This window comes from Engystomops pustulosus, chromosome 4 (genome assembly GCF_040894005.1).
Source record: "Engystomops pustulosus chromosome 4, aEngPut4.maternal, whole genome shotgun sequence".
In the NCBI taxonomy this organism is placed as follows: Eukaryota; Metazoa; Chordata; class Amphibia; order Anura; family Leptodactylidae; genus Engystomops; species Engystomops pustulosus.
In genome coordinates this window covers 35,939,202-35,966,677 of record NC_092414.1, presented here as the reverse complement: position 1 = coordinate 35,966,677, position 27,476 = coordinate 35,939,202, and the positions used below count along the sequence as shown (strand labels likewise).

The 27,476-nt window shown below is 37.0% G+C and overlaps 1 protein-coding gene across 16 annotated transcripts in view; it reads left to right on the top strand.

Moving 5' to 3' along the window:
* LOC140126346 (protocadherin gamma-C5-like) overlaps window positions 1-27,476 on the top strand; it is a 431,655-nt gene that overhangs the window by 112,211 nt on the left and 291,968 nt on the right. The window contains exon 1 of one of the 16 annotated variants that reach the window (XM_072145683.1): window positions 6,726-9,234. The exons of 13 other annotated variants lie outside the window; for them this stretch is intronic. In XM_072145683.1, the coding sequence (XP_072001784.1) occupies window positions 6,796-9,234 (2,439 nt within the window). In that variant the 5' untranslated portion in view covers window positions 6,726-6,795. Of the gene's footprint in view, window positions 1-6,725; window positions 9,235-15,555; window positions 18,059-21,759; window positions 24,238-27,476 lie in introns of those variants that run through there. 2 more of the 16 variants (XM_072145706.1, XM_072145704.1) reach the window with 2 other exon arrangements.

Here is a 27,476-nt window from a genome sequence, read left to right as displayed (position 1 = left end):
TCAGAGAGAATTGACAGGGAAACATTATGTGGGGCTAAACTGAGCTGCTTTATAAACCTGGAAGCTGTGATTGAAAATCCTTTACATTTTTATACAATCTCTATAGAAATCCAGGATGTGAATGATAATGCACCAACATTTTCTAAAGAAAATTTTGAAATTGTTATCAGTGAGTCCTCTGTTTCTGGGGTACATTTTCCGTTAGGAAATGCAGAAGATCCAGACATAGGCACAAACTCTATACAAAGTTATTCCCTTAGTGAAAGCGACCACTTTAGTCTTGGTGAAAGAACAATGAAAAATGGAATAAAGTATGCAGAAATTATACTAGAAAAGACTCTAGATCGAGAAAAGCAGAGTTCTTACAAATTAATTTTAACTGCCTCTGATGGGGGTAAACCTCCTAAAACCGGCACTGCCATAATAAGGATCACTGTGCAAGATGTTAATGACAACTTTCCAGTCTTTGCCAAAGACACATTTCAGATAAGATTACCTGAGAATCCTCCTATTGGTTCTCTAGTGATCCAGTTAAATGCAACTGATGAAGATGAAGGAACAAATGCATTGATATCTTATTCCTTTAGCCATAACTCTAAAAATGCAAATGAAATATTTTCTATGGATCCAACAAAAGGTCAAATAAAGATAATTGGGACTTTGGACTATGAAGTATTGGATAGCCATGAAATAACAGTTGAAGCTAAAGATGGTGGAGGTCTTGTCACACATTGTAAGGTGTCCATACAAGTGATTGATGTAAATGATAATGCTCCAGATATAACACTCACCACTTCTAAAGGAACAATTCCAGAAGATTCTCTTCCTGGTACGGTTATAGCCATAATAAATGTCCGTGATTTGGATTCTGGAATAAATGGAGAACTTGTTTGTCAGATCTCAGACTTAAAGGATTTCCATCTATTACCTTCATCCAGCAACTACTATAAACTTGTAACTGCAGTCATCATGGACAGAGAAAGAAATGCTATATATAATATTACAGTTCAATGTATGGATAATGGATCTCCCCCACTGTCTACCAATAAATCCATTCAGTTGACTATTTCTGATGTGAATGACAACGCTCCTGTTTTTGAGAAGACGATGTATATCGTCTATATAATAGAAAATAATCAGCCTGGGACTTCTGTACAGAATATTCTTGCTTCAGATATTGATGAAGGGGATAATGGAAAAATTACTTACAGCATTGTGAGCAGTAACATAGATAATATCCCAGTGTCATCATATGTTTCCATAAACTCAATGACTGGGGTTCTCTATGCCCAGAGATCCTTTGACTATGAACAGTTGCGGGAATTCCAGTTCCAGGTGAGGGCTAAAGACAGTGGATCTCCTCCTCTAAGCAGTAATGTCACAGTGAGGATATGTATCATTGATAAGAATGATAATGCTCCTAAGATTCTCTACCCATCACCAGACACTGAGGGATCGGCATTATTTGAGTTTATTCCACACTCTGCTGAGAAAGGTTATCTAGTCACCAAAGTGATTGCAGTGGATGCTGACTCTGGACACAATGCCTGGCTCTCCTATCACTTACTACAAGTTCCTGATCCAACATTAATTACCATAGGTCAATATACTGGGGAAATAAAGATTATAAGAGATCTTCAAGAAGAGGAGAACTTAAAGCAAAAACTTGTGGTTCTGGTGAGGGATAATGGAGTCCCATCTCTGTCATCTACAATCATCTTCAAATGTAGAAAGTCCAGCACCCCAACTACTCTTGGAGCATACAGTAGGAATGTGTATCCTCAGTTCACCCTGGGATGTCCCTCGGAGATCAGTGATACAAGTTTACCTTTCCCATTCTCATATGATGTGTGTGTGACTCTGGACTCCAAGCAGAATGAAATTGCTTATCTGAAACCAGTGCAGAACGTCCCCACAGACAATCTCATAGACACGGATGATACAGCAGCAGTAAGCAATTCGGATTTGCCTCCCAACTGTACTAATCAGGTAACAAGAATTAAAATATTTTTCCCACATTTAAAGTATGCATCATATGGCACATTTAGTGTTCCAGCGTATCATGTTTTCCCAGGAGGCTCTGGTCTCCTAATAAATCCCTGTGGGCAGCTGCTCTATGCCATATCCATGCATAGCGCATGCTATAGTTTGCGCACAGGTGTGGGGTAAGTAAGCCACTCTACTGCTGTTCACATCCATTAATGTAGAGGTGATGTAAGGGTAGAAATAGATGCAACTTCTGGACTCGTGACAGGACTTGTGCCCTTTTCAGGGCATCTACACCAAATTTAAGGAGCACAAGCTTTTATAAATGTAACTTAATTTACAAGCAACATTTTACGATGCAAGCACTGTGAGCCCTCCCCACCCTCTACTGTACTGTGCATCCCTTTCTCCAAAATTGTACAACAAAATATTGAAGAAGAAATAAATGGTTTATATGTTGTACTGCACATGACTAAATATTTTTGAGATGTGGAATCAATCATCTGCATTAAAATTATTTGCTTTGATATTTGAGGCATTGGGATTACAAACATGTTCCTTTAAATGAATTATGCTCATAATCCAAGTTTCCAGGCGTTATGGCTACTTTGTATAGTGGCAAAAGCTACATGTTTGGTATAATTGTAAAGATAGGAGCTTGGCTATAATGTTTTTTTGCTAAAAGAAATAGTTTTAAATTATTAAAGAAAAACTTCAGAACTTAAACAAATTTTTCTATTTTTGCTATGGGTATTCAGGCATCAAAAGACCTCGGTCTTGAAAATGGTTATTATGCATATAGACAAATGTGGGGGGTTGTCATATTGAGGAAAAAATGTGTAACTAGCTGTGCAGTGTCTTTTTCATTTAACCACTTGTGAATGTAAGAGTTGTAGGGCAACATAAAACCATTCATCAAAGAGAATTATATTTTCCAAATTTCACATTCATTTATATTTAACCATTGAGCTACACTTTTTACATTACTATATTATTACTATATATCACTATTATTATATGCTCAAATGTAGCCAATGTAAGCACATCATTTTACCACAAGATACTGGGGTAGCTTATTGGCTCAGGTATAAGCCTAGGGTGGGAAATACTCCCAGCCTACCAGAGTAATCATCACCCAGTAATGAAATGCCCCACGCAGCACCCCAGTAATGAAAATGCCCTGCAGCAGCCTCTCCCAGTAAAGAAATGCCCCATGTAAACCCTCAATAATGAAATTCTCTGCAGCAGCCCCCTTAGTGATTAACCCCTTAATGCCGAAGCCAGGTGTGTAACTAGGACAGACAGGGCCTCATAGCAAACATCTGAATGGGGCCCCCCTTTCCGTTTTAAATTTTGCATATTACATTTATATACCTATATATGTAAATATACAGTTCATAAACACACATTTATAGACTCTTACACACATACACATCACATATAAACACATACATTGCCTAATACAAACATACAGCATAAATATAATGGTGCATATTCTTTATTCTTTATTGTCAGGTTGGATGACGGGGCCCCCTTGACACTGTGGGCCCCATAGCGACTGCTATGGCTGCTACCACTGTAGTTACGCCCCTGGCTGAAGCCACTTTTCACCTTCCTGACACGGGCCATTTTTTCAAATTTGCCCTGTGTCACTATAAGTGGTTATAACTTTGGAACGCTTTAACATATCCATGTAATTTTGAAATTGTTTTCTCGTGACACCTTGTACTTCATGTTAGTTGAAAAATGTTGTCGGTATTTTTCATGTTTATTTATAAAAAAAAAAATTTCGATATTCAATACATTCTAATTTTTCCATACATACCTATAACATCAAAACAACTTGATAACTAAAATTATCCAAATGTTTGGTTTATGCTGACATGGTTTGTTTTGCATCCTCTGATTTTTGTAAGATGTTATGGGGCTTTGAACTTTAGGTGCGATTTTTCACATTTTCATAAAAACCACACAATCACGCTACTGAGGGACCTGCTCAGGTTTCAAGTCACTTTAAGAGGACTAAATAAAAGTAAAACCCTATAAATTACCCCATTATAGAAACTGAAGTTTGTTAACCCTTTAATTGTTTTACAGGGGATAAAAAAATGTGTTAAATTTTTAAATTTTCATCTTTTTGGCTAAATGAATGTGTTTTTAAAAAAATTGTACACATTTTCAGTGGATAAAATACCAAAATGCTCCACAAACTTTGATACCCAGTTTATTGCTGTGCAAATATGTGGTGGTAACCTGTTGTATGGGCACACGCCAGGGCATTGAAGGGAAGATACACCATTCCGAGCAGTTTATGCATCGTCCCTTTATAACAGCTATACAATCTTTATTTTCTGGGCAATTTGGACAAATAAGGGCTTATTTTCTGCAACATAAGATGCACTTTACAAATACTTCATTTTAATTAGTTATTGGCTTATTGACGAAATTTTATGAAGTCTTAAATGTATGTAGGCAAAGAAAATCATAAATTCTGGTTTCCTTTCTTCTTGTATTTTTTGGGGGCCATACACCGCACCATAAAACTAACATATTATCTTATTCTATAGATCACTACGATTACGGTGATACCTCAATTATATAGTTTTTTTAAATATATTTTTACAATTTTACTGAAGAAAACCCATAGAGTAATAGAGAAAATCTCACTTATTTTCATATTGCCATGTTTTCAGAGACATACCGTATATACTCGAGTATAAGCCGACCCGAGTATAAGCCGAGGCCCCTAATTTTACCACAAAATACTGAGAAAACCTATTGACTCGAGTATAAGCCAAGGGTGGGAAATGCATTGGTCACAGCCTCCCCAGTATATAGCCTGCCAGACCCTGCCCCAGTGTATATAGCCTGCCAGACCCTGCCCCAGTGTATATAGCCTGCCGCCGCTGACGGACAGATCGTACAGAAGATATACAGGGGTTGCCGGAAAAGTGAGTTTAGATATATTTATTTTTTTGACTCGAGTATAAGCCGAGTTTGGGTTTTTCAGCAAATTTTTTTGTGCTGAAAAACTAGGCTTATACTCGAGTATATAAGGTAAGTTTTATATTTTTTGTTGACGGAGCAGGTTTAGAGTCCTTTTCAGTGGTACCATTTTGGCGCATGTAACTTTTTTGGATCACTTTTTGGAACATTTTTGTGAATGGATTTTATGAAAAATGTACATTTTTGGCAAGTTTTTCAGGTTTTGTTTTTACAGCGTTCACCAAGTGGGTCCAATAATGTACTGATTTATTGTACGGATTGTCACGGATGCGGCGATACCAAATATGTGAGGTTTTTTTCATGATTTTGTGTTTTTTGTACTTTATTAGGTATGTAAAGGGAATGTTGGTGTTCAGGGGGCAAAATATTTTTTAATAAAAAAAAATTTAAGTGTTTTTAACTTTTTTTTTAACCTTTACAGGTTGGCTTGAACAAGCGATGCTCTGATTGATTGTTCAAGCACTCATTCCTATTGTAATACAGTTGTATTACACTGTGTTAATAACGCACTGAACATTTCAGGAGGCAGGGACCCGGCTCCAGGACAGCATCACGCAGCCCCGGGGCACTGGCAGACCTCGGGGGTGTGATTGGAGCCACAGACCCATCCAGTGACCTCAGGGGTTAACGGCGACGATCGGAGGAAACTCCGATCGTGGATGTTAGTGGCAGATGTCGGCTATAATATACAGCCGACACCCACAACTTCTGGCACCAGTGCCATTCAGCATCCGGTGCCAGAAGCTGGACGTAGCACTATGTCACAATGCGGCAAGTCCTTGCCGCCCATGATGTAGTACTACGTCCAATGTCTGTAAGGGGTTAAATGTCCCATTTAGCCTGATCCAGTCATGAAATGCCTTGCAGCAGTGCCCCCAGTAATGAAATAGACTAAAGCAGCCCCTCATATAAAAAAAATAAACTTAATTTCATACTTACCTACAGATCCTCACTGCAGCTCCTCTTCTCTCTTGTCTTCATGTTTAACAGAATGGAGAGAGAAAAGTCCATGTGTTCTGCCCACGCACACACTATAACAGTGTTGCCACTGATAATGTCAAACTGTGTGCATGGGTAGAGCACATGAACGCTTTTCCGCCCATGCTGTTACAAATGAAGACAAGAGAGAAGCCGCAGGGGGCAAAGGAAGGTAAGTATTCAAGTTTATTTTTGTTACACATTTTTACACTTGTTATAAAAGCCGAGTTGTGTTTTGTCAGCACATTTTTTCTGCTGAAAAACTCAGTGTATACATGTACATATACGGTATATAGACTTTTCAAAGTCACTTGAAATCTAAGCTAGTTCCTCAAAAAAAAAAATTGTGATCTTCCTGTGATGTGTCAGGAAGGTATAAAATTGCCAAATCTTTGAGGGGTTAAATAAGAAGAAAGGCAAAAGTCTAATGGCACAGGAACAGATTTCTTTTGTAAAATAAATTGCAAAGTTATCTGCAGTACTATCTGCTATAGCTATCTGCGCTACTAATATATGCAATGTTGCCAAAACTTTAGTTGCGATTTGAGTATTAATGGTGCAAAATTTTACCAACATGAAGCATAAAACAGAAAATTAGATGTCACCAAACCAAGTTACTTGCAGTACCTCAGTTTGGACTCTGAGTGCCGCCATTAGACTGTAGTATTTTATATTGTACCTGAATGAGGAAAGAATTACAGCCACACAGAACAGATCTCTTTAAAATCCTGCATTCACTCCTCAGTGCATCCTCTGATTTACAGACTCCTTATCTGCCTCTCAAGAATCACCGGAGTCTTTGCGTTCTGTCTTATTTTCTTGTAAATGAATATACTGCTAACAATGGCAAAACAGACAAGATTTCTGGGCCTACAATGGACAATTTGGCAAGTATTACTTTGTGTTGTATCATTCTCTTTCCGGCCTGTTTCATGTCAATTACAATACTCAATACCTGAAGAGCTGAAAAAGGGATCTGTTGTTGGGAATGTCGCAAAAGATCTTGGCTTAAATGTCAAGGAACTTGTGCTTAGAAAATTCCAAATTGTTTCTCATGCTACAAAGCAATATTTTAGCATTCATTTAGAAAATGGAGATTTGATTGTATCAGAGAGAATTGACAGAGAAGCTTTATGTGGGGCTAAACCTAACTGCTTATTAAACCTAGAAGCTGTGATTGAAAATCCATTGGATTTTTATACAATCTCTGTAGAGATCCAGGATGTGAATGATAATGCACCTATATTTTCTAAAAAATATTTTGAAATAGGAATCAGTGAGTCCTCCGTTCCAGGAGTACATTTCCCACTAGGAAATGCACAAGATCCAGATCAGGGCACCAATTCTATCCAAAGTTATTCTCTTAGTAATAATGAATACTTTAGATTAAAGGAACAAACCGCTACCGATGGTCTTAAAAACCAAGAAATTATACTGGAAAAAACATTGGATAGAGAAAAACAAAGTTCCTATGAATTAATTTTAACTGCTTCGGATGGAGGTAAACCGTCTAAAACTGGTACTGCCATAATAAAGATTACTGTGCAAGATGTTAATGACAACTTTCCAACATTTGCTGAAAATATAAATCACTTTAAAATACCTGAAAATGCACCTGTTGGTTCACTGATTGTTCAATTAAATGCAACTGATAAAGATGAAGGTATAAATGGCTTATTGACATATTCCTTTAATCACATTCCTGAAAATGCAGATCAAGTATTTTCTATAGATTCTCTAAAAGGTGACATAAAGATAATTGGGACTTTGGACTATGAAGCATCTGATAGCTATGAAATGACTGTTGAAGCTAAAGATGGTGGAGGTCTTGTCACACACTGTAAGGTGTCCATACAAGTGATTGATGTGAATGATAATGCTCCAGATATAACAGTCACCACTCTTGCCGCAACAATTCCAGAAGATTCTCTTCCTGGTACTGTCATAGCAATTATTAATGTGCAAGATTTGGATTCTGGGATAAATGGAGAAGTTCTTTGTCAGATCTCAGATATAAAGGATTTTAAGCTATTACCATCATCCAGCAACTACTATAAACTTGTAACTGCAGTCATCATGGACCAAGAAAGGAAATCTCTATATAATGTTACTCTTCAATGTATGGATAATGGATCTCCTCCACTGTCTACCAAAAAATCACTTCAATTGGCTATTTCAGATGTGAATGACAACGCTCCAGTTTTTGATAGAATAAACTACATTGTCTACATTATGGAGAATAATCAGCCTGGGACTTCTGTACAGAATATTCTTGCTTCAGATCTTGATAAAGGGGATAATGGAAAAATTACTTACAACATTGTGAACAGCAATATAGATAATATCCCAGTGTCTTCATATGTTTCCATAAACTCAATGACTGGGGTTCTCTATGCCCAGAGATCCTTTGACTATGAACAGTTGCGGGAATTCCAGTTCCAGGTGATGGCTAAAGACAGTGGATCTCCTCCTCTAAGCAGTAATGTCACAGTGAGGATATGTATCATTGATAAGAATGATAATGCTCCTAAGATTCTCTACCCATCACCAGACACTGAGGGATCGGCATTATTTGAGTTTATTCCTCACTCTGCTGAGAAAGGTTATCTAGTCACCAAAGTGATTGCAGTGGACGCTGACTCTGGACACAATGCCTGGCTCTCCTATCACTTACTGCAAGTTCCTGATCCAACATTATTTGGAATTGGACAACATACTGGGGAAATAAAGATTATGAGAGATCTTTTAGATGCGGAGAACTTAAGGCAAAAACTTGTGGTTCTGGTGAAGGATAATGGAGTCCCATCTCTGTCATCTACAGTCACCCTGAATTTAGTTGTAGCAGAAAATTTCCAACAAGTTGTACCAGAGATAAAAAGACAACCAACTAATTCAGATAAAACTTCTCATGTAACTTTCTATCTGGTTGTTTCCATAGGACTGATTTCTTGTTTATTCATCATAACTGTTATCATCACAATTATCTTCAAATGTAGAAAATCCAGCACCCCAACTACTCTTGGAGCATATAGTAGGAATGTGTATCCTCAGTTCACCCTGGGATGTCCCTCTGAGATCAGTGATACAAGTTTACCTTTCCCATTCTCATATGATGTGTGTGTGACTCTGGACTCCAAGCAGAATGAAATTGCTTATCTGAAACCAGTGCAGAACGTCCCCACAGACAATCTCATAGACACCGAAAATACAACAGCAGCAAACGATTCTACAAACATAGACTTCCCTACCCACAATATTGATCAGGTATTTGAATATTAATTTAAAATGTATATTTCCTTTACTTTTTTTTTTTTTTTAAATATTGTTCTGCATTGAAAGTAGATTTTACATTATTTTATGTTTAACCAAATCCTTCCTCTATTATTTGTAATTCAGTATATCATATATGTCACAACTTTCCTATATATCAGAACCATGTGTTTACAATGAAAAAAATGGCCCATTAGAAAGAAATCCAAATGATTCTATATCGTAACTCCTTTTACCTCTTTATCACAATGTTAATGTCCTTCTGCCTGTATTGGATATAATAATAAGCTTTTTTTTTAGAGGAGCTTTCTTACACAGAATATAAAAAAAAGCGGTATTCAAGGTATCTTGAAAACCATCAGGTGGCTAGGGCTGGTCTGAGAAGAAATAAGAACTCAGACACATCGCACCTAGCCTGTGGTTCCCAGAATGCCCTTGTTCTGCCAATATTTGCCCTTGTTCTGCACCTGGCCAGAAGTACCACAGGTTCAAGAGTCTCCCTTTGGCTGTTAACATGCATCCTAGGACCAGTTAACAACAAAAAAAGTGAAGTTTTCTGGAAAACCAAAGTGATGTCTTTGTTTTCTAAGAAGGCTTGTCATTGGCTAAAGTGACACCCAGGAACTGCCAGCTAGACATAGGCCCAAAAAAGTGAAGTACCAGAGCAATGTGGGAAACAGGAGGCAGAGTGGAGAAAACTGTATGCTCCTGTTTTTCCTATCCCAGCCTCCAATTTACATGTATTAAGCACAATTTGTGTGCTTTGATTAACCTCTTCCCGCTCAGCGTCCGATATATCGGACGCTGAGCTCAGTGACTTAGCGCTCAGCGTCCGATATATCGGACGCTGAGCTGATGCCGGTTTGGCTCAAGATCTGAGCCGAACCGGCATCGGGAAAGACGGGGTGCCGGCTGTGACTGATAGCCGGCACCCCAGTGTAACACCCGCGATCGGAGTTGTCTCCGATCGCGGGTGCTTAACCCGTTAAATGCCGCGGTCAGCGCGACCGCGGCATCTAACATGTATCTGGGGGGTCTTTCCCCCACGATCGCCCCCCCCCCGAACCGTTTTCGGGGTGCGCCGATCGTTGCTATAGTAACTCTGGGGTCCGATCTGGACCCCAGAGTTACCTGCAAGAATTGCCAGTAAGATGGCGTCTGTGACGTCATCTTACTGGCACAGTGCCAGCCTATGCAAGTGTATAGGCTGACACTGATAATACTCTGCAATACATCAGTATTGCAGAATATTATCATGAACAAGCAATCAGAGGATTTCTTGTTCATGTACCATGGTATAAAAGTGAAAAAGTAAAAAAAAAATGTTATTCAATAAAAAATAAAGTAATAAATCACTAAAAATGCCCAAAACCCCCAAAACATATAAAGAGACATATAACTAAAAAAAAAGTCTAAATCATAACACAAACCCCACATATATAGTATCACCGCGTCCATAACAACCCGTAGAATAAAAGTAAATCATTATTGAACCCCCACGATAAACGCCGTAAAAAAAAACTGCTATAAACCTTCCAAAAATTATGATTTTTAGCTATTCAATCCCACAAAAAATGCTATAAAATGCGATCAAAAAACCATGTGTACTCCGACATGATACTGGTGCAAAGTACAACATGTCCCGCAAAAAACAAGCCATCAACCAGCTCCGTAGCCAAAAAAGTAACAATGTTATGCCACTTGGAATACGGCAATACATAAATGATAGATTTTTCCCCACATTAGGGTTTTGTTTGACAAATTTAGTAAAACGTAAGAAAATATATTCAAGTCTGGTATCCCCGTAATCGTATCGACCCATAGAATAAAGATAACAGGATTATTAGTCTATACGGTGAACACCAAAAAAAAAAGAGTAAAAAATCCAGTACATAATTGATGCTTTTCTACTCCTGCCCTCAAAAAAAGTTCCTAAATTTTCAACAATAGGTGATACCAACCCCAAAATGGTAACAATGGAAAAAGCATCTCATCGCGCAAAAAAAAATGCCGTCACATGGCCCCAATAACGCAAAAGCGAAAATTTTATAGCCTTCAAAAGGGGCCAATGAGGAAACTAAAATCCTGGCAGCTGCAGGGCGCTCCTTCCCTTCTGCGTCTCGCTGTGCGCCCATAAAACAAGTAACGGCCACATGTGGGGGGTCTTTGTACTCAGGAGAAATTGCAGAACAAATTGTATGGTGGGTTTTCTCTTTTTATATTTTGGAAATGTGTAAATTTTAGTGCTAAATGAACGTATAAGGGAACAATTTGATCATTCTAAATTTCACCTCCATTTTGATTCAATTACTATGAAGATCTCAAGGGGTTAACAATCTTCGTAAAAGCTGTTTCTGATAGCTTGAGGGGTGCAGATTTGAAAATGGGTTGGTTATATACGGGGGTTTTGATGCTAAATATGTAAAATTTCATTCAAAACTGTATTTATCCCCAAAATAGTCAATTCTGAAAATCCGGAAAAGCGATATTCTTTTTGTAAGCCGCGTGACATCAAAATAAATTATCCAGACATATCAAAAATTATGAAAATGTAAAGTAGACAAATGGGAAATGTTATTCAGCAACTTATTTAGGTGGTAAATCTATCTGCCTGGAAACGCAATGATTTTGAATTTCGAAAATGGCAAATTTTTCAAAAAATGTATCAGATTTTCTTTTTTTTTGTAAATAAACGCAAAACTTATCAGCCAAAATTTACCACTAAAATGAAGTACAACATGTGGGGAAAAAACAATCTCAGAATCGCTTTGATAAGTAACAGTGTTCAAAAGTTCTAACCATATAAAGCGACGCAGGTCAGAATCCAAAAAATCGGGCTGAGCCTTAACCTGCAAAATGGCTGCGTCCTTAAGGGGTTAATGATTGGTTGTTATTTAGGACAGACAGACAAGTATTTTGGCACAAATTTCAGAAAAGGCGCAATTTTGTTGCGCAAATCATACCATTGATTTTTCTAAGCATGCTCTAGACTGCCGTGTTATTGTGCAATTATTTCTGCTCATACAGTTTCAAATCAATGTTAAATAAGGCACAAACATCTGGAAGCTGGAGAAATACAAAGACAAATTAAACGCAAACAGGTTACTTCTACACAGCAAACTCCTGTAAAAAGGCACAAAAAATTGTGCAAGTACCCATTTGCGTTAAAAAAGGCACTAAAATACAACCAAAAAAGGTGCATCAGACTAAAATAAATAGTGTTGTTTTTCAAAGAGTGTATATTGTAAGGTCTTGTTTTTCAAACAATGTATTTTGGATGGAACATTTTTGGGTTATGAAACCTCTTGAGTACTAAACTGTTGGAAACAAATATGCTCCTTTTAGTTTGATCCCTATTTTGATATGAGCTTTGGCATGTCATTCATTTACAAATTATGTCATGGAGCTACCGTATATACTTGAGTATAAGCCGAGTTTTTCATCACAAAATTTGTGCTGAAAAACCCAAACTCGGTCTATACTCGAGTCTATAAAAAATTACCACCTCTCTGACATCCCCTGTAGGTCCTCTTCTGCTTCCGATGTCCCTCCTCGAGTCCTTTGGATCCACTTCTTGTTCTTCGGCTCCTTCGCCATTCTGCTCCTTTTTGGGTCCTCTCACAATGCCAGCGGCTCACAAACAATGATGTTGCCAAGTGCCTGACGTCATTCTGTGTGCCAGTCAAGCGGGAAGACTTGAAGATGAGTGGAACGTCCCAAAGAGGAGCCGAAGAGGAGCAGAAACACCCGAAGAGGACCGAAGGACCCACCAGAGCATTGGAAGCAGAAGAGGACCTAAAGGGGACGTTGGAAAGATGAGTACAGTGGGGTTTTTTTACTACAGGGGGGCAGGCAGGCTATATACTATGGGGCTGGCAGGCTATATACTACAGGGGGCTGGCAGGCTATATACTAGGGTCTGGCAGGCTATATACTGCAGGGTCTGACAGTCTATAAACTACAGAGGGCTTGCAGGCTATATACTACAGGGGGCTGGCAGGCTATATACTACAGGGGGATGTCAGGCTACATACTACAGGGTCTGGCAGGCTATATACTACAGGGGGTTGCCAGACTTTATACTACAGGGGGCTGGTAAGCTATATATTACAGGGGCTGGCAGGTTATATACTACAGGGGGCTTGCTGGCTATATACTACTGGGGCTGGCAGGCTATATACTGGGAGGCTGTGACCAATGCATTTTCCACCCTCGGCTTATACTCGAGTCAAAAGGTTTTCCCAGTTTTTTGTGTTAAAATTAAGTGTATACTGTAAATATAATCCACATAGTCGAAAAGATAATGCACTTACTTGTCTATCTGATCTCTCATAAGTAAGTCATATTTTGGATTAGTATCCACTGTGTTGCAGTTGGCAGCTCAGATTTGTCTGGTAAATTGGTACGTTTTAGTTTGGTGAACCTGTTGAGAATTCCTTAGCATGTTGTGATGTTATATATTGAATTTGCTTCATTTTAAGTGTTTTTACCAAATTAAGACTGGAAACATTTGTGTATTGAATAGAATATGCAGATTGCAAGGTTTCTGAATTAAATGTAAATATCTTCCCTATGTTGTAGGGGTATCAAATGATCAATGATAAAATTAACATAGCTCTATTTTCCAAAAAAAATAGCAATTTGGTTACATTTGTTTCTTATATATCACTTTTCCACTAGGTGAGTAAAGGCAGGGCTTTGCTAGAGAGGGTCTGATCATTGCACTTGCAATTAGCATGGTAAAGGGGAATGGATACAAAAATAATCATATCATGGTGGGGTATACACTAGTTACAAAAAGCTAGGTGTATTTGCCTTGTGGGTGAAATCTGATGGACCTAAAGTGCACTATAACCTTTACTGTTGAAAATAACGTGACTTGCTTTAAAATTTCTGATTCATGTGACCATCTGTTAAATATTTCATAACTTGCTGCTCTTAACAGAAAAATGTTTTACAAAAATTACCCTGGTTTCATTAGAAGTGGTTTTTAGACACACCTCATCATGCTTCAATCAGTATGTTGTTAGACAAAAGTAGCCTCTCCCAAAAGTAGCTTTTAGTTCATTAAAAACAAAACTCTCCTCCCTTGTCTGACAGTGTCAAGCAATATAGACTTTTTATTTAAAAGTTGCACAAAAACCGCAAACACTGCTGTAACCCCTTCCAAAGTTTCTCTATGTCTGATCAGAACTGGAGTTTATTTGGAACTTTTTAACCACGTTTGCACCAGAATTGCAACTTTTTCATATGTGTTCATCTGATTGGTTCAGAGATCAACTTTCATTTTCTCACAGCTGTTTATAAAATGAAAGTAGAGCTCCGATGGGCAACTAAAACAATTTTATCTCAAACACTTCTGATGAATCTGCTTTTGTATGAATAACAAAGGCCTAATTTCCTCTTCGTAAGCGACCAGGACACACCATTAGGAAATGACTGTAAGAGACGGGGGTACCATAAATGGATTGGCCTGTGCGTTCTACCATGTAGTAGAAGTTTTTTTTTAATAAATGAGATCATAAGAAATTATTACAGATTATCTGTATAATATTATATTAATTTATTTCATAAACAACAGATATATAAAGTACTTTACATTGTAGGGCATGTTAAGAAATATCACGGGTTATGGGGATAAAACATTTATTTAATTCTTAAAGGTTGGACTTGATGGACTTGTGTCTTTTTCCAGCCTTTTATACTATGATACTATGATACCCTTGTCTTGGTAAGAAGTAAATACAGTATACTATTCCTATGGTTAAACTCAGTCCTGACTGTTTTATCTAGTAAACATCAATTCTACTCTAAAGAGAATAGTTTTATTTATCTTTGTGGTATCATATTAGTATAAAATATTAATTTTAATAATTTTATTTTCTACCAATTTCTTTTACAATTTAAGTTGATTATTATTTGTAAAATTATTATTTTAAAATTAATTAAGGAGTTCCTAATTAAAGTTTAGGAAAATAAAATAAAGTACTATAAATAATAATTTTACATAATAAATATAAAACTATTGATATTACAGTTATTATAGAGATCTGAAAATGTAATACTTCAAACAGACTGTTTATATGTATTAGAGCAATTGCTGGTAATCATGATGAAAATAATAATAAAAACAACTATTATAAAAACTATTCTTTGAGCCAGTTACTTGCAGTACCTCAGTTTGGACTCTGAGTGCCGCCATTAGACTGTGGTATTTTATTTTGTAGCTGAATGAGGAAAGTATTGCAGCCAGACAACACAGATCTCTAGAAAATCCTGCATTCTGCCTTCAGTTCACCCTGCAGGTTGCTTTATTCTCATCTCCTCTTTTAAGAATCTTTTGGAATTATTAAATCACATCACTTCGGATTTATTCATAGAAGACATTTCATTTTTAACAATGAAACATCACACAATATACTCCAGGACACAATGGACAATGATATGGCAAGTATTATTCTGTTTCTATTCATTTTATATCAAGAATATGTCAGGGCAATTACAATACTCAATACCGGAAGAACTAAAAAAGGGATCTGTAGTTGGGAATGTGGCAAAAGATCTTGAAATCAATGTTAAAGAACTTGTGATTAGAAAATTTCAGATTGTTTCTCGTGTGACAAAGCAATACTTCAGTGTAAACTTAGAAAATGGAGATTTAATTGCATCGGAAAAAATTGATAGAGAATCATTATGTGGGGCAAAACTGAGCTGTTTTATCAACCTAGAAGCTGTGATTGAAAATCCTTTGAACTTTTACACAATCTCCATAGAAATCCAGGATATTAATGATAATGCACCAGTATTTTCCAAGAAATATTACAATATAAGCATCAGTGAATCTGCTCTACCTGGAATACATTTTCCATTAGGCAATGCAGAAGATCCAGATCTCGGGACAAATTCCATACAAAGTTATTCTCTTAGTAGTAATGAATGGTTTACTCTTGATGTAAAAAGCAGTAAGGAAGGGATCAAATATCCAGAAATTATACTGGAGCAATCTTTAGATAGAGAAAAGAAGAGTTTCCATGAGTTCATTTTAACTGCCTCTGATGGGGGTAAACCTTCTAAAACTGGCACTGCCATAATAAGGATCACTGTGCAAGATTTTAATGACAACATTCCAGAATTTATGAAAGATACATATCACATAAGATTACCTGAGAATTCTCTGATTGGTTCTCTAGTGATCCAGTTAAATGCAACTGATGAAGATGAAGGTACAAATGGATTCATCTCATATTCATTTAGCCGCATATCTAACAATGCAGATCAATTATTTTCCATAGAATCAACAAAAGGGGAAATATCAATAATTGGAAGTTTAGACTACGAAACTTCAGATAACTATGAAATAACAGTAGAAGCTAAAGATGGAGGTGGCTATGTTACACACTGTAAGGTGTTCATACAAGTGATTGATGTGAATGATAATGCTCCGGATATAACAGTCACCACTCTTGCCGCAATAATTCCAGAAGATTCTCCTCCTGGTACTGTCATTGCAATTATTAATGTTCATGACCTTGATTCTGGGATAAATGGAGAAGTTGCTTGTCAGATCTCAGATATAAAGGATTTTCAGCTATTACCATCATCCAGCAACTACTATAAACTTGTAACTGCAGTCATCATGGACCGAGAAAGAAAATCTATATACAATGTAACAGTTCAGTGTATGGATAATGGATCTCCCCCACTGTCTACTGATAAATCCATTCAGTTGACTATTTCAGATGTGAATGACAATGCTCCAGTTTTTGAAAAGAAGAACTACATTGTCTACATTATGGAGAATAATCAGCCTGGGACTTCTGTACAGAATATTCTTGCATCAGATATTGATGAAGACGAAAATGGGAAAATTACTTATAGCATTGTAAGCAGTAACATAGATAATATTCCAGTGTCATCATATGTTTCCATAAACTCAATGACTGGGGTTCTCTATGCCCAGAGATCCTTTGACTATGAACAGTTACGGGAATTCCAGTTCCAGGTGATGGCTAAAGACAGTGGATCTCCTCCTCTAAGCAGTAATGTCACAGTGAGGATATGTATCATTGATAAGAATGATAATGCTCCTAAGATTCTCTACCCATCACCAGACACTGAGGGATCGGCATTATTTGAGTTTATTCCTCACTCTGCTGAGAAAGGTTATCTAGTCACCAAAGTGATTGCAGTGGATGCTGACTCTGGACACAATGCCTGGCTCTCCTATCACTTACTACAAGTTCCTGATCCAACATTATTTGGAATTGGACAACATACTGGGGAAATAAAGATTATAAGAGATCTTCAAGATGTGGAGAATTTAAGGCAAAAACTTGTGGTTCTGGTGAAGGATAATGGAGTCCCATCTCTGTCATCTACAGTTACACTGAATATAGTTGTGGCAGAGAATTTCCAACAAGTTGTACCAGAGATAAAAAGACAACCGACTAATTCAGATAAAACTTCTCATGTAACTTTCTATCTGGTCGTATCCATAGGTCTGATTTCTTGTTTATTCATCATAACTGTTATCATCACAATCATCGTCAAGTGTAGAAAGTCCAGCACCCCAACTACTCTTGGAGCATATAGTAGGAACGTGTATCCTCAGTTCACCCTGGGATGTCCCTCTGAGATCAGTGATACAAGTTTACCTTTCCCATTCTCATATGATGTGTGTGTGACTCTGGACTCAAAGCAGAATGAAATTGCTTATCTGAAACCAGTGCAGAACGTCCCCACAGACAATCTCATAGACACCGAAGATACAGCAGTAGTAAATGATTCTGCAAACTTGCCTGCCAACAACACTGACCAGGTATCTAGCAACAATTTAATAACGTGTTAAGAAAAAATGTATATATAATATTTGCCTAATGATATTTAGTCTTTTAAGTTAATCAATTTTAATGGATCTTATCAGCTTCTTTTATCCCACTAAACGACAATTAACCTTAGGTAGAGTTTGAAATGAGCAAAAGGGTAACATTGTTTTGATCTTTTGAATTTAACGCTTTATATCTCCCTATTCACTACAGCTTTGAACTTGAGGCAACCAAGACGACTATCTATAGAATGATGGTAATCTCATACATAAACTTGACTAGCAACTATTCATTATATGTTTAATTATATTACTGCACTGAAACAGCTTTTGTTTACTGTTAACTAGCATTTATGCTAATATTATGCCAGATTCTTGACTCAGTAGATGAAGTAAACTCCTCCTTATTTTTTTCTATAAGTGAGGATCTATCAAATCAAATTTTCACCTAATGGCAGGTTTCTGTAGTCTGTTTAATAATCATTCCCTATGTGCTTTTATGATTAACATTACTGCATTCAGTCACTTTTAAAACTTGATAAAAGTTATCTGGCTCCTAACAAACTGCATTGAGTCATGGAGTCATCATCATTATCTGCACACTGCTCTTACAACTTAACTTTCTCCTTCCCCTCCCCTCATGCAGATAAGAGCTAATAGAGATTTGGTTGCAGTACAGGGTCAGCATATGTTTGCACAAGGGTGGGAGAAGAGTTTTTTATTTTTAAGACATGCTTAATTGGCCTTTTTTGTCTTTTATGCTTTTTTCTTTTTAAAGAATCAGTGATCCTAAAACAAAAACTATGCTATTTTATACATAGAAATATTATTTTTTTCATTAAATGATTACATCAATTTTATGAAATTGAATTAGAAATAAAAGTGTACATACAGCTAATTTTCTCAATGTAAAACGTCAACAGATTATGGTCCTGTCGTTCTATATGGAAATCTAATGTCCAGTGCAAATTATAATAATATTTAATAAAGTAGACCAAGGAAAAATGTTATTCTTTAGTAGGCTTGGTTTTGAAAAACATAAAACATTATTTCAATACAGACATACGGCATCCAAGTCTTTAATGCTTTTTGCTATTTCACCAAGTTCACCCAAATGCAAAAAAGGTATCAACGAAAATTAAAGCTCCAAGCGAAAAATGGATTAAGGCTTTTAGATTGTGGTGATATAAACAATATGTATTACTTATTTTTCATATTAATTTTTAAAAGTGTAAAAACATAATTATAAAAATATGCTTTCTCAGTACATGATAATACTGACACAAAGAATAAATAATGAACATGTTATTTTTATCTCAGTGATGTAAAAACAAAGTTCATAAGAAAATGAAGTGTTTTCCAACTTCAACCTCTAACAGTGTAACTACTCTACATCACTACTTGTTAAAATCATACAATGTTGGACATGTCTGTGACAAATCTGTGTCGCCATCATCCTCTGTCTGTGGAGTAAGGCTGCATTCAGATTACCGTCATGGGGCTGTATATCCGGCCTCAAGTTTGCAGCTGGATATATGTCCCCATAGACGCCCAGACGCTGTATGATTAGCGCAAGATGTACTCACCATACCGTGCCATTGCAGCAAAATAGGGTAGAGTAGGATCTATCTTCAGTTGTCAGAGCGCCCATGTGGAACTGTTTCTTATAGAGAGCAGAGGGTTGGGCAGCGCTCCACCAGAGTGCCACCAGGCACACATCAGTGTGAAAGCTGCCAGAGGCTGAGGATGAGCTTATCTGTAAGATTTATCAGAAGTTTCTTAGGTAATACTGTTCTAGTTGTCCATGGAAACCAATCAGAACTCTGATGGGTTGAACCGTTCTTCTCTCAGACACTTGAGATAAATGTTGGTGGTTCTGGCTCTGGTTCATCTATAGTTAACCCAATTTTATCAACTTGATCTCTCTCTAGTCATATCACCCCCTTCCTCCTTGTTTTGTCCAGATCTTCCTTAATCACTATTTGGGGTGAGAGTGCTGATATCCACTCTTGTGAGGGTGCTTGCTGTAGAGGTATTTGAGCAAGCTCCAGATGTTTCTTTTATTCACTTTCTCCATGCATTCTGACTCTAGGCTTGTGTTTTGACAAAGCTCTGCTCTTGTGATATTGTACTGTGTTTGTGCTCTTGGTCCCAACTTAGCCCTGCTGATTCATCTTATTTGCTTGTATCTTCTTGTCTTGTCTTTGCGTTTTGCTCTAGACACGGGAAGAAAAGTCTCCTATTTGTCCCTTACAGCTAGGGTTTGTAAAGCCATCAGGTATGGACAGCTTTTTGTCAATTGTGGTAGTGGTAGTGCATTGCAAACTCTTTTCAAAGTAAATACTTTATTTATTATTTATAATGTATTATAAATTTATTATTATATTTATAATTATTATAAAAAAGGGACATATATCTAGGACTATTATAATAATCATCATGCAGTTTTCTGAGTTTTAACAGTATACCACAGCATAAAAAATAACTAGATTGATTCTAGAAGAGTCCGACCATAGTCAGAAGATTTACTGTTGGATCCGGGGACAACCAAAATTGTAAACACTAGGACTTCTAGAGACAGGTTGGAATTATATCTGCAAATGCTGTATTTTTGTTTGTAACAGTGAAATAGAGAATGTATTCTTTTGTTATCCTGAGTATACATAAGAATCTTGTCTTTGTGGGAATATCCCTTTAACAAAGAACTACAATAACCTTTTCTAGAAGAACTCCTTCACTCGCTGCACAGGTGGAAAATCAAACAAGAAAGGTAGGAAACAATTCCTAATCCAGGGTAGTGGCAGACAAAGAACACTCCTATGTTCACACCTCTATGTGGATTGTTCATACACTTAAATGTTCCAATCGTGTAAATCGCCCAATTCCACTAGGTAGAAAATATAGGCAACTCCACAGTGTAGATTATTCAAGGGTGAAGGAGTTCGAGTGAAGGAGTTCTTCAAGTGCAACCACAAATATAAGCATCTACGGAAAAGAGTTTTGTCAGGACACTCTTGCGGTGTCCGATTTTTTAGTCAGTAGGTTTGTGAAAAATAACCTTTTCTAGCTCTGGTCTCTGTATTATTGCAAAGCAAGTTAGTCAGAGAATGTCAGTTCCCATTGATCATATATAATGACCTATGATGTGACTAGGGGCTCAATATTAAACATCTGGAAATTGGTTTTAAATTCAATTACCAGCTCGTAGAAAATGGTTGATTTATAAAGTTTCAGATGCAGTCAATGTTACGCTGACAACGAATGTGCTTGCAATAAGATGTGTTTTAATTTTTTTTTGCAACACAAAAATCCAAACACAATCAATTCTGTGATTTCATTAAAATCATTTTACTTATTGGGGTTAAAATAATGAGGCTTTATGGAGAACTGATTGTGGTTAGAACAACTCGAGCATCAAACTGTAAATGTGAGGAGATTAACTTTAACTTTAAATAACTATAAAAAATAATATAAATAAGAAATGTTTATTTTGTTAATAACAGAACATGAGTTGAGTCAGGTACTTGCAGTACCTCAGTTTGGACTCTGAGTGCCGCCATTAGACTGTAGTATTTTATTTTGTAGCTTAATAAGGAAACTAATGCAGCCTCACAGCACAGAGCTCTAGAAAATCCTGCATTTTGTCTTTGGTTCACCCTGCAGTTTGGTTACTCTTACCTGCTTCTCAAAAGTCCTTTGGAATCTTACAATTCTGTAGAAAGGATTTAGAGACAGGAACTTTGCTTCTGATAATGAAGGATACCACAAACCACAGAAGAAAACAATGGACAAGGATATGGCAAGTATTCTTTTGTTTTGTGTCATTGTTTATCAGGAATAACTTAGGCCAATTACAATACTCAATACCTGAAGAACTGAAAAAGGGATCTGTAGTTGGGAATGTGGCAAAAGACCTTGGATTGAATGTTAAAGATCTTGTATTTAGAAAATTCCAGATTGTTTCTTATGACACAAAGCAATATTTCAGCATTCACATAGAAAATGGAGATTTAATTGTTTCAGACAGAATTGACAGAGAAGCTTTATGTGGGGATAAAGTCAGCTGTGACTTGACCCTTCAAGCTGTGATTGAAAATCCATTAACGTTTTTCACAATTTCCATAGAAATCCTGGATGTGAATGATAATGCACCTACATTTTCAAAAAAATATTTTGAAATAGGAATTACTGAATCTGCACTGCCTGGAGTACATTTTCCCTTAGGAAATGCAGAAGATCCAGATCAGGGAACCAATTCTATACAAAGTTATTCTCTTACTAGTAGTGAATACTTTAATATTGGAGAAAGGACGACTAAAGATGGGATCAAATATCCAGAAATTGTGCTCGAGAAGTCTCTGGACAGAGAAAAGCAGAGTTTATTTGAGTTAATTTTAACTGCCTCTGATGGGGGTAAACCTCCTAAAACTGGCACTGCCATAATAAAGATCACTGTGCAAGATGTTAATGACAACTTTCCAGCATTTATGAAAGATACATATCAGATAAGATTACCTGAGAATTCTCTGATTGGTTCTCTAGTGATCCAGTTAAATGCAACTGATGAAGATGAAGGTACAAATGGATTGATTTCTTATTCTTTTAGCCATATCCCTAAAAATGCAAATCAAATATTTTCTATAGATTCAATAAAAGGTGACATAAGGATAAAAGAAACTTTAGACTATGAAACATCAAGTAGCTATGAAATGACCGTTGAAGCTAAAGATGGAGGTGGCTATGTTACACACTGTAAGGTGTCCATACAAGTGATTGATATGAATGATAATGCTCCGGATATAACAGTCACCACTCTTGCCACAACAATTTCAGAAGATTCTCCACCTGGTACTGTCATAGCAATAATAAATATCCGTGATTTAGATTCTGGAATAAATGGAGAAGTTATTTGTCATATCACAGAACAAAAGGATTTTCAGCTATTACCATCAGCCAGCAACTACTATAAACTTGTAACTTCAGTCATCATGGACAGAGAAAAGAATTCTCTATATCATATAGCTATTCAATGCATGGATAATGGATCTCCCCCACTGTCTACAAATAAATCCATTCAGTTGACTGTTTCAGATGTGAATGACAACGCTCCAGTTTTTGAGAAGATGAACTACATTGTCTACATAATAGAAAATAATCAGCCTGGGACTTCTGTGCAGAATATTCTTGCTTCAGATCTTGATGAAGGGGAAAATGGAAAAATTACTTACAGCATTTTGAGCAGTAATATAGATAATATCCCAGTGTCATCATATGTTTCCATAAACTCAATGACTGGGGTTCTCTATGCCCAGAGATCCTTTGACTATGAACAGTTGCGGGAATTCCAGTTCCAGGTGATGGCTAAAGACAGTGGATCTCCTCCTCTAAGCAGTAATGTCACAGTGAGGATATGTATCATTGATAAGAATGATAATGCTCCTAAGATTCTCTACCCATCACCAGACACTGAGGGATCGGCATTATTTGAGTTTATTCCTCACTCTGCTGAGAAAGGTTATGTAGTCACCAAAGTGATTGCAGTGGACGCTGACTCTGGACACAATGCCTGGCTCTCCTATCACTTACTGCAAGTTCCTGATCCAACATTATTTGGAATTGGACAACATACTGGGGAAATAAAGATTATAAGGGATCTTCAAGATGTGGAGAACTTAAGGCAAAAACTTGTGGTTCTGGTGAAGGATAATGGAGTCCCATCTCTGTCATCTACAGTTACACTGAATTTAGTTGTGGCAGAGAATTTCCAACAAGTTGTTCCAGAGATAAAAAGACAACCGACTAATTCAGATAAAACTTCTCATGTAACTTTCTATCTGGTTGTATCCATAGGACTGATTTCCTGTTTATTCATCATAACTGTTATCATCACAATCATCTTCAAATGTAGAAAATCCAGCACCCCAACTACTCTTGGAGCTTATAGTAGGAATGTGTATCCTCAGTTCACCCTGGGATGTCCTTCTGAGATCAGTGATACAAGTTTACCTTTCCCATTCTCATATGATGTGTGTGTGACTCTGGACTCCAAGCAGAATGAAATTGCTTATCTGAAGCCAGTGCAGAACGTCCCCACAGACAATCTCATAGACACTGATGATACAACAGCTGCAAATGAATCTTTGAATAATGACTTACCTCCCAACATTAATCAGGTATTTAGATAAAAAGTCAAACAATTGTTGTTGTAGTAATAAGTATTTTAAATTGTTCTCTGTTAAGCTTTTACTCTCTTTTCACAAACTTTTTAAAACATAATTGGCAACGGTGAGGTCACCAACACAGTTTTTCCAAACTAAAGCACAATTTACATCAAAGAGCCTTCTTACTATGCTTAATATTTATCAGATAAAGGAGGCCCTTATACTAAACAAAAACCATAGGATATAAAACATAACTTTCATTTTTAAACTTCCAAATCATTACAGATGAAGTGTATGATTACTCATATGCTAAGTTAAAAACTCACATCCATTTACAGAGGTACTGTATTAAAGAATAAGTATGTGGAATGACATTCTGTCAAGCTTAATCATAGAATGTGACATTATAGGGGCAATTTATTAAGATTGGTGTTTTAAATACCCCGTCTGCTGGCACACAACATCTCGGGCCTACTAAGAGGCTCCAGCCAGATGGGATCTCCGCTAGTTCAGAACTGTAAACACCAGGTCTGTCCTGATAAAGATTTTAACTATAGCCTCCACCCATTTTTGGCAGTGACGATAGTAAATACATTGGGGCAGATTTATCAAGTGTCTGAAAGTCAGAATATTTCTAGTCGCCCATGGCAACCAATTGCAGCTCAGTTTTCATTTTACCAGTGCTCATGAATATTTCAAAGGAGAGCTGTGATTGGTTGCCATGGGCAACTAGAAATATTCTGACTTTCAGACAGCTTGATAAATCTGCCCCATTGGGTCCATGCATTCACATTTTTTCCCCCCTGCTAGCCATGCTCCCCACCTCATTATACCCAAGTATATCCTTAATGCAGATGTGTTTCTGGACATTGAATCAATATCCTATTGACTAACTAAAAACCATAAAGTGGTTCTTAATTGTCTTCCTTATCTAGCCACATATACAATGATAGTAACATAAATCAATAACAATTGAGAGGTCTCTGCATCCTATGTATCCAGGGGGCCAATTGCAGTATAGTGTAAATATAACTGTACAAGGCCACAAAAGTCTCATCTGTCTCGTCTTCATTATCTATAAATTAGATATATGTCAGGATAATGGGCTTTACTTCTTGTTGTTGCTGGAACTGATTTGCCTTGATGTTCTTCTGCATAGTTGCAGGATTGATTTTCAGACGCATAATTGCGGACATGAAGATTCTGACACATAAAGTAATTTACCCCTGTGCTTTAACAGTTCATGTATTACTTGTGTTGTTAAATGGATTGACAAAGATCTTTTTGGCATAAAGCGGCACAGTTAACATGACCCCGACATGCCCTGATTCTGACCCTTGCTTCTACCTTTTGAATATTTCACTTACGATTTTGTACCTCACCTTCATCTTGATTTTGACATGGATTGTCTGACCTCATTATTCTTCTCTTTATCTTTTTTTTTCTATTCTGTGTATATAACCAGGGTAGAGACCATCACCCAGTTTCCTCCTGAAGTTTAGCACGCCAGGCAGGCAGGGACAGAAATTTTGGGAAGCTCATTAGGATCCCTTAAATAAATTATATCCAGCATTCCTGAATTATATCCAGAGCCAACCAAAATGAAATGTATCCAATAAACCCCCAAATTATTTACACCTAGCACCCTCAGTTTTTTTTCCCTTTGGTTATTATAAATTTAGTTTTAGTTGGAACTTTTTTTTAGTTAAGTTGATTATGGCTTCATCTTAAAAAAATCATCATTTTCAACTTCTTTGTCTGAGTGTAAACCAATTGCCATTTTTACAGTTTTTGTAGCCTTAGTTTTAAATAACTAAAGAAAAATTAAAGGTGATTTATTAGTAGATGTTCAAAAAGAAATCAGGGGTGTCTGTTGGGTAGGTTTTATGGATAAAAATGAATCCTGTGTGAAAATTTGTTCTATTGACTAACTAAAGTCAGACTAACTAAGATGTTGAATAACTAAGAAGGTTGATGACAATTGCAAGCTTTTAAGATTATGCAGGTCTCTTCAATATGCATATAGCATAACACAATCTCTGGAGAATAACAGTGTACAAAGTAGAAGATACTGTAATACTATGGTTACTGTTATATGCAACAGGACAGCCTTTTTAGAACTGTTGATCCTAGCTGTTATTAGCAGTTATATATTAGACGCTAGTAATGTAAAGTTGTTTTGTACAAACATTTGTCTTTATATATGTGGTATGTCTCACAAAGTGCACCGATTCTTCCTTTATACATTTTGCTAGAAGTCACAAGAGTCAGCATAATACTTACCTTCTGCTATGTTTTTAAATGGCCATGCACAATTGGCAATATGTGATCTCTTTAATATTGATATTACAGACTGAGCTATCAAATTGGGTTAAAGAGAATCCGTCAGGCAAATTAACCTCCAAAACTTAATATATATTCATAAACTGCCATTAGAAAGCATTGCCCCTATCCCTTTATTGTCCCTCTACATGCCTTTAAAATTAAGCAATTAGGTACTAAAGCTGTATGCAAATGACCTGTGAGATGTCCAATGAATCATTGTCATATTCAGCTGTATCAGCTTATTCATGAGTGGGAGGCACAGCCACACCCCCAGTGCTTGACTGACAGTCTATATAATAATGCTGGTGCTGGCTCTTCCATGTGCTTTCTGGTGCTGGAGGCCACACCCCTTGCAGCCTGTGTGAGTATGCAACACTGGATGCAGCCATGTGTATAGCAGAACATGTCAGGTACTTGTGTAGCTGATGTCTGTGTCTCACAAATATGTATAGCAGAACATGTCATATACTTGTGTAGCGGATGTCTGTGTCTCACACATGTTTATAGCAGAACATGTCAGGTACTTGTGTAGCTGATGTCTGTGTCTCACAAATATGTATAGCAGAACATGTCATATACTTGTGTAGCGGATGTCTGTGTCTCACACATGTGTATAGCAGAACATGTCAGGTACTTGTGTATCTGATGTCTGTGTCTATCATATGTGTATAGCAGAATATGTCAGGTACTTGTGTAACTGATGTCTGTGTCTCACACATATGTATAGCAGAAAATGTCAGGCACTTGTGTAGCTGATGTCTGTGTCATGCATATGTATAGGAGAACACAGCATGGAAGGTACTTGTGTAGCTGATGTCTTTTTCTCTCACATGTGTATAACAGAACACGTCAGGCACTTGTGTAGCTGATGTCTGTGTCTCTTACATGTGTATAGCAAAACATGTCAGGTACTTGTGTAGCTGATG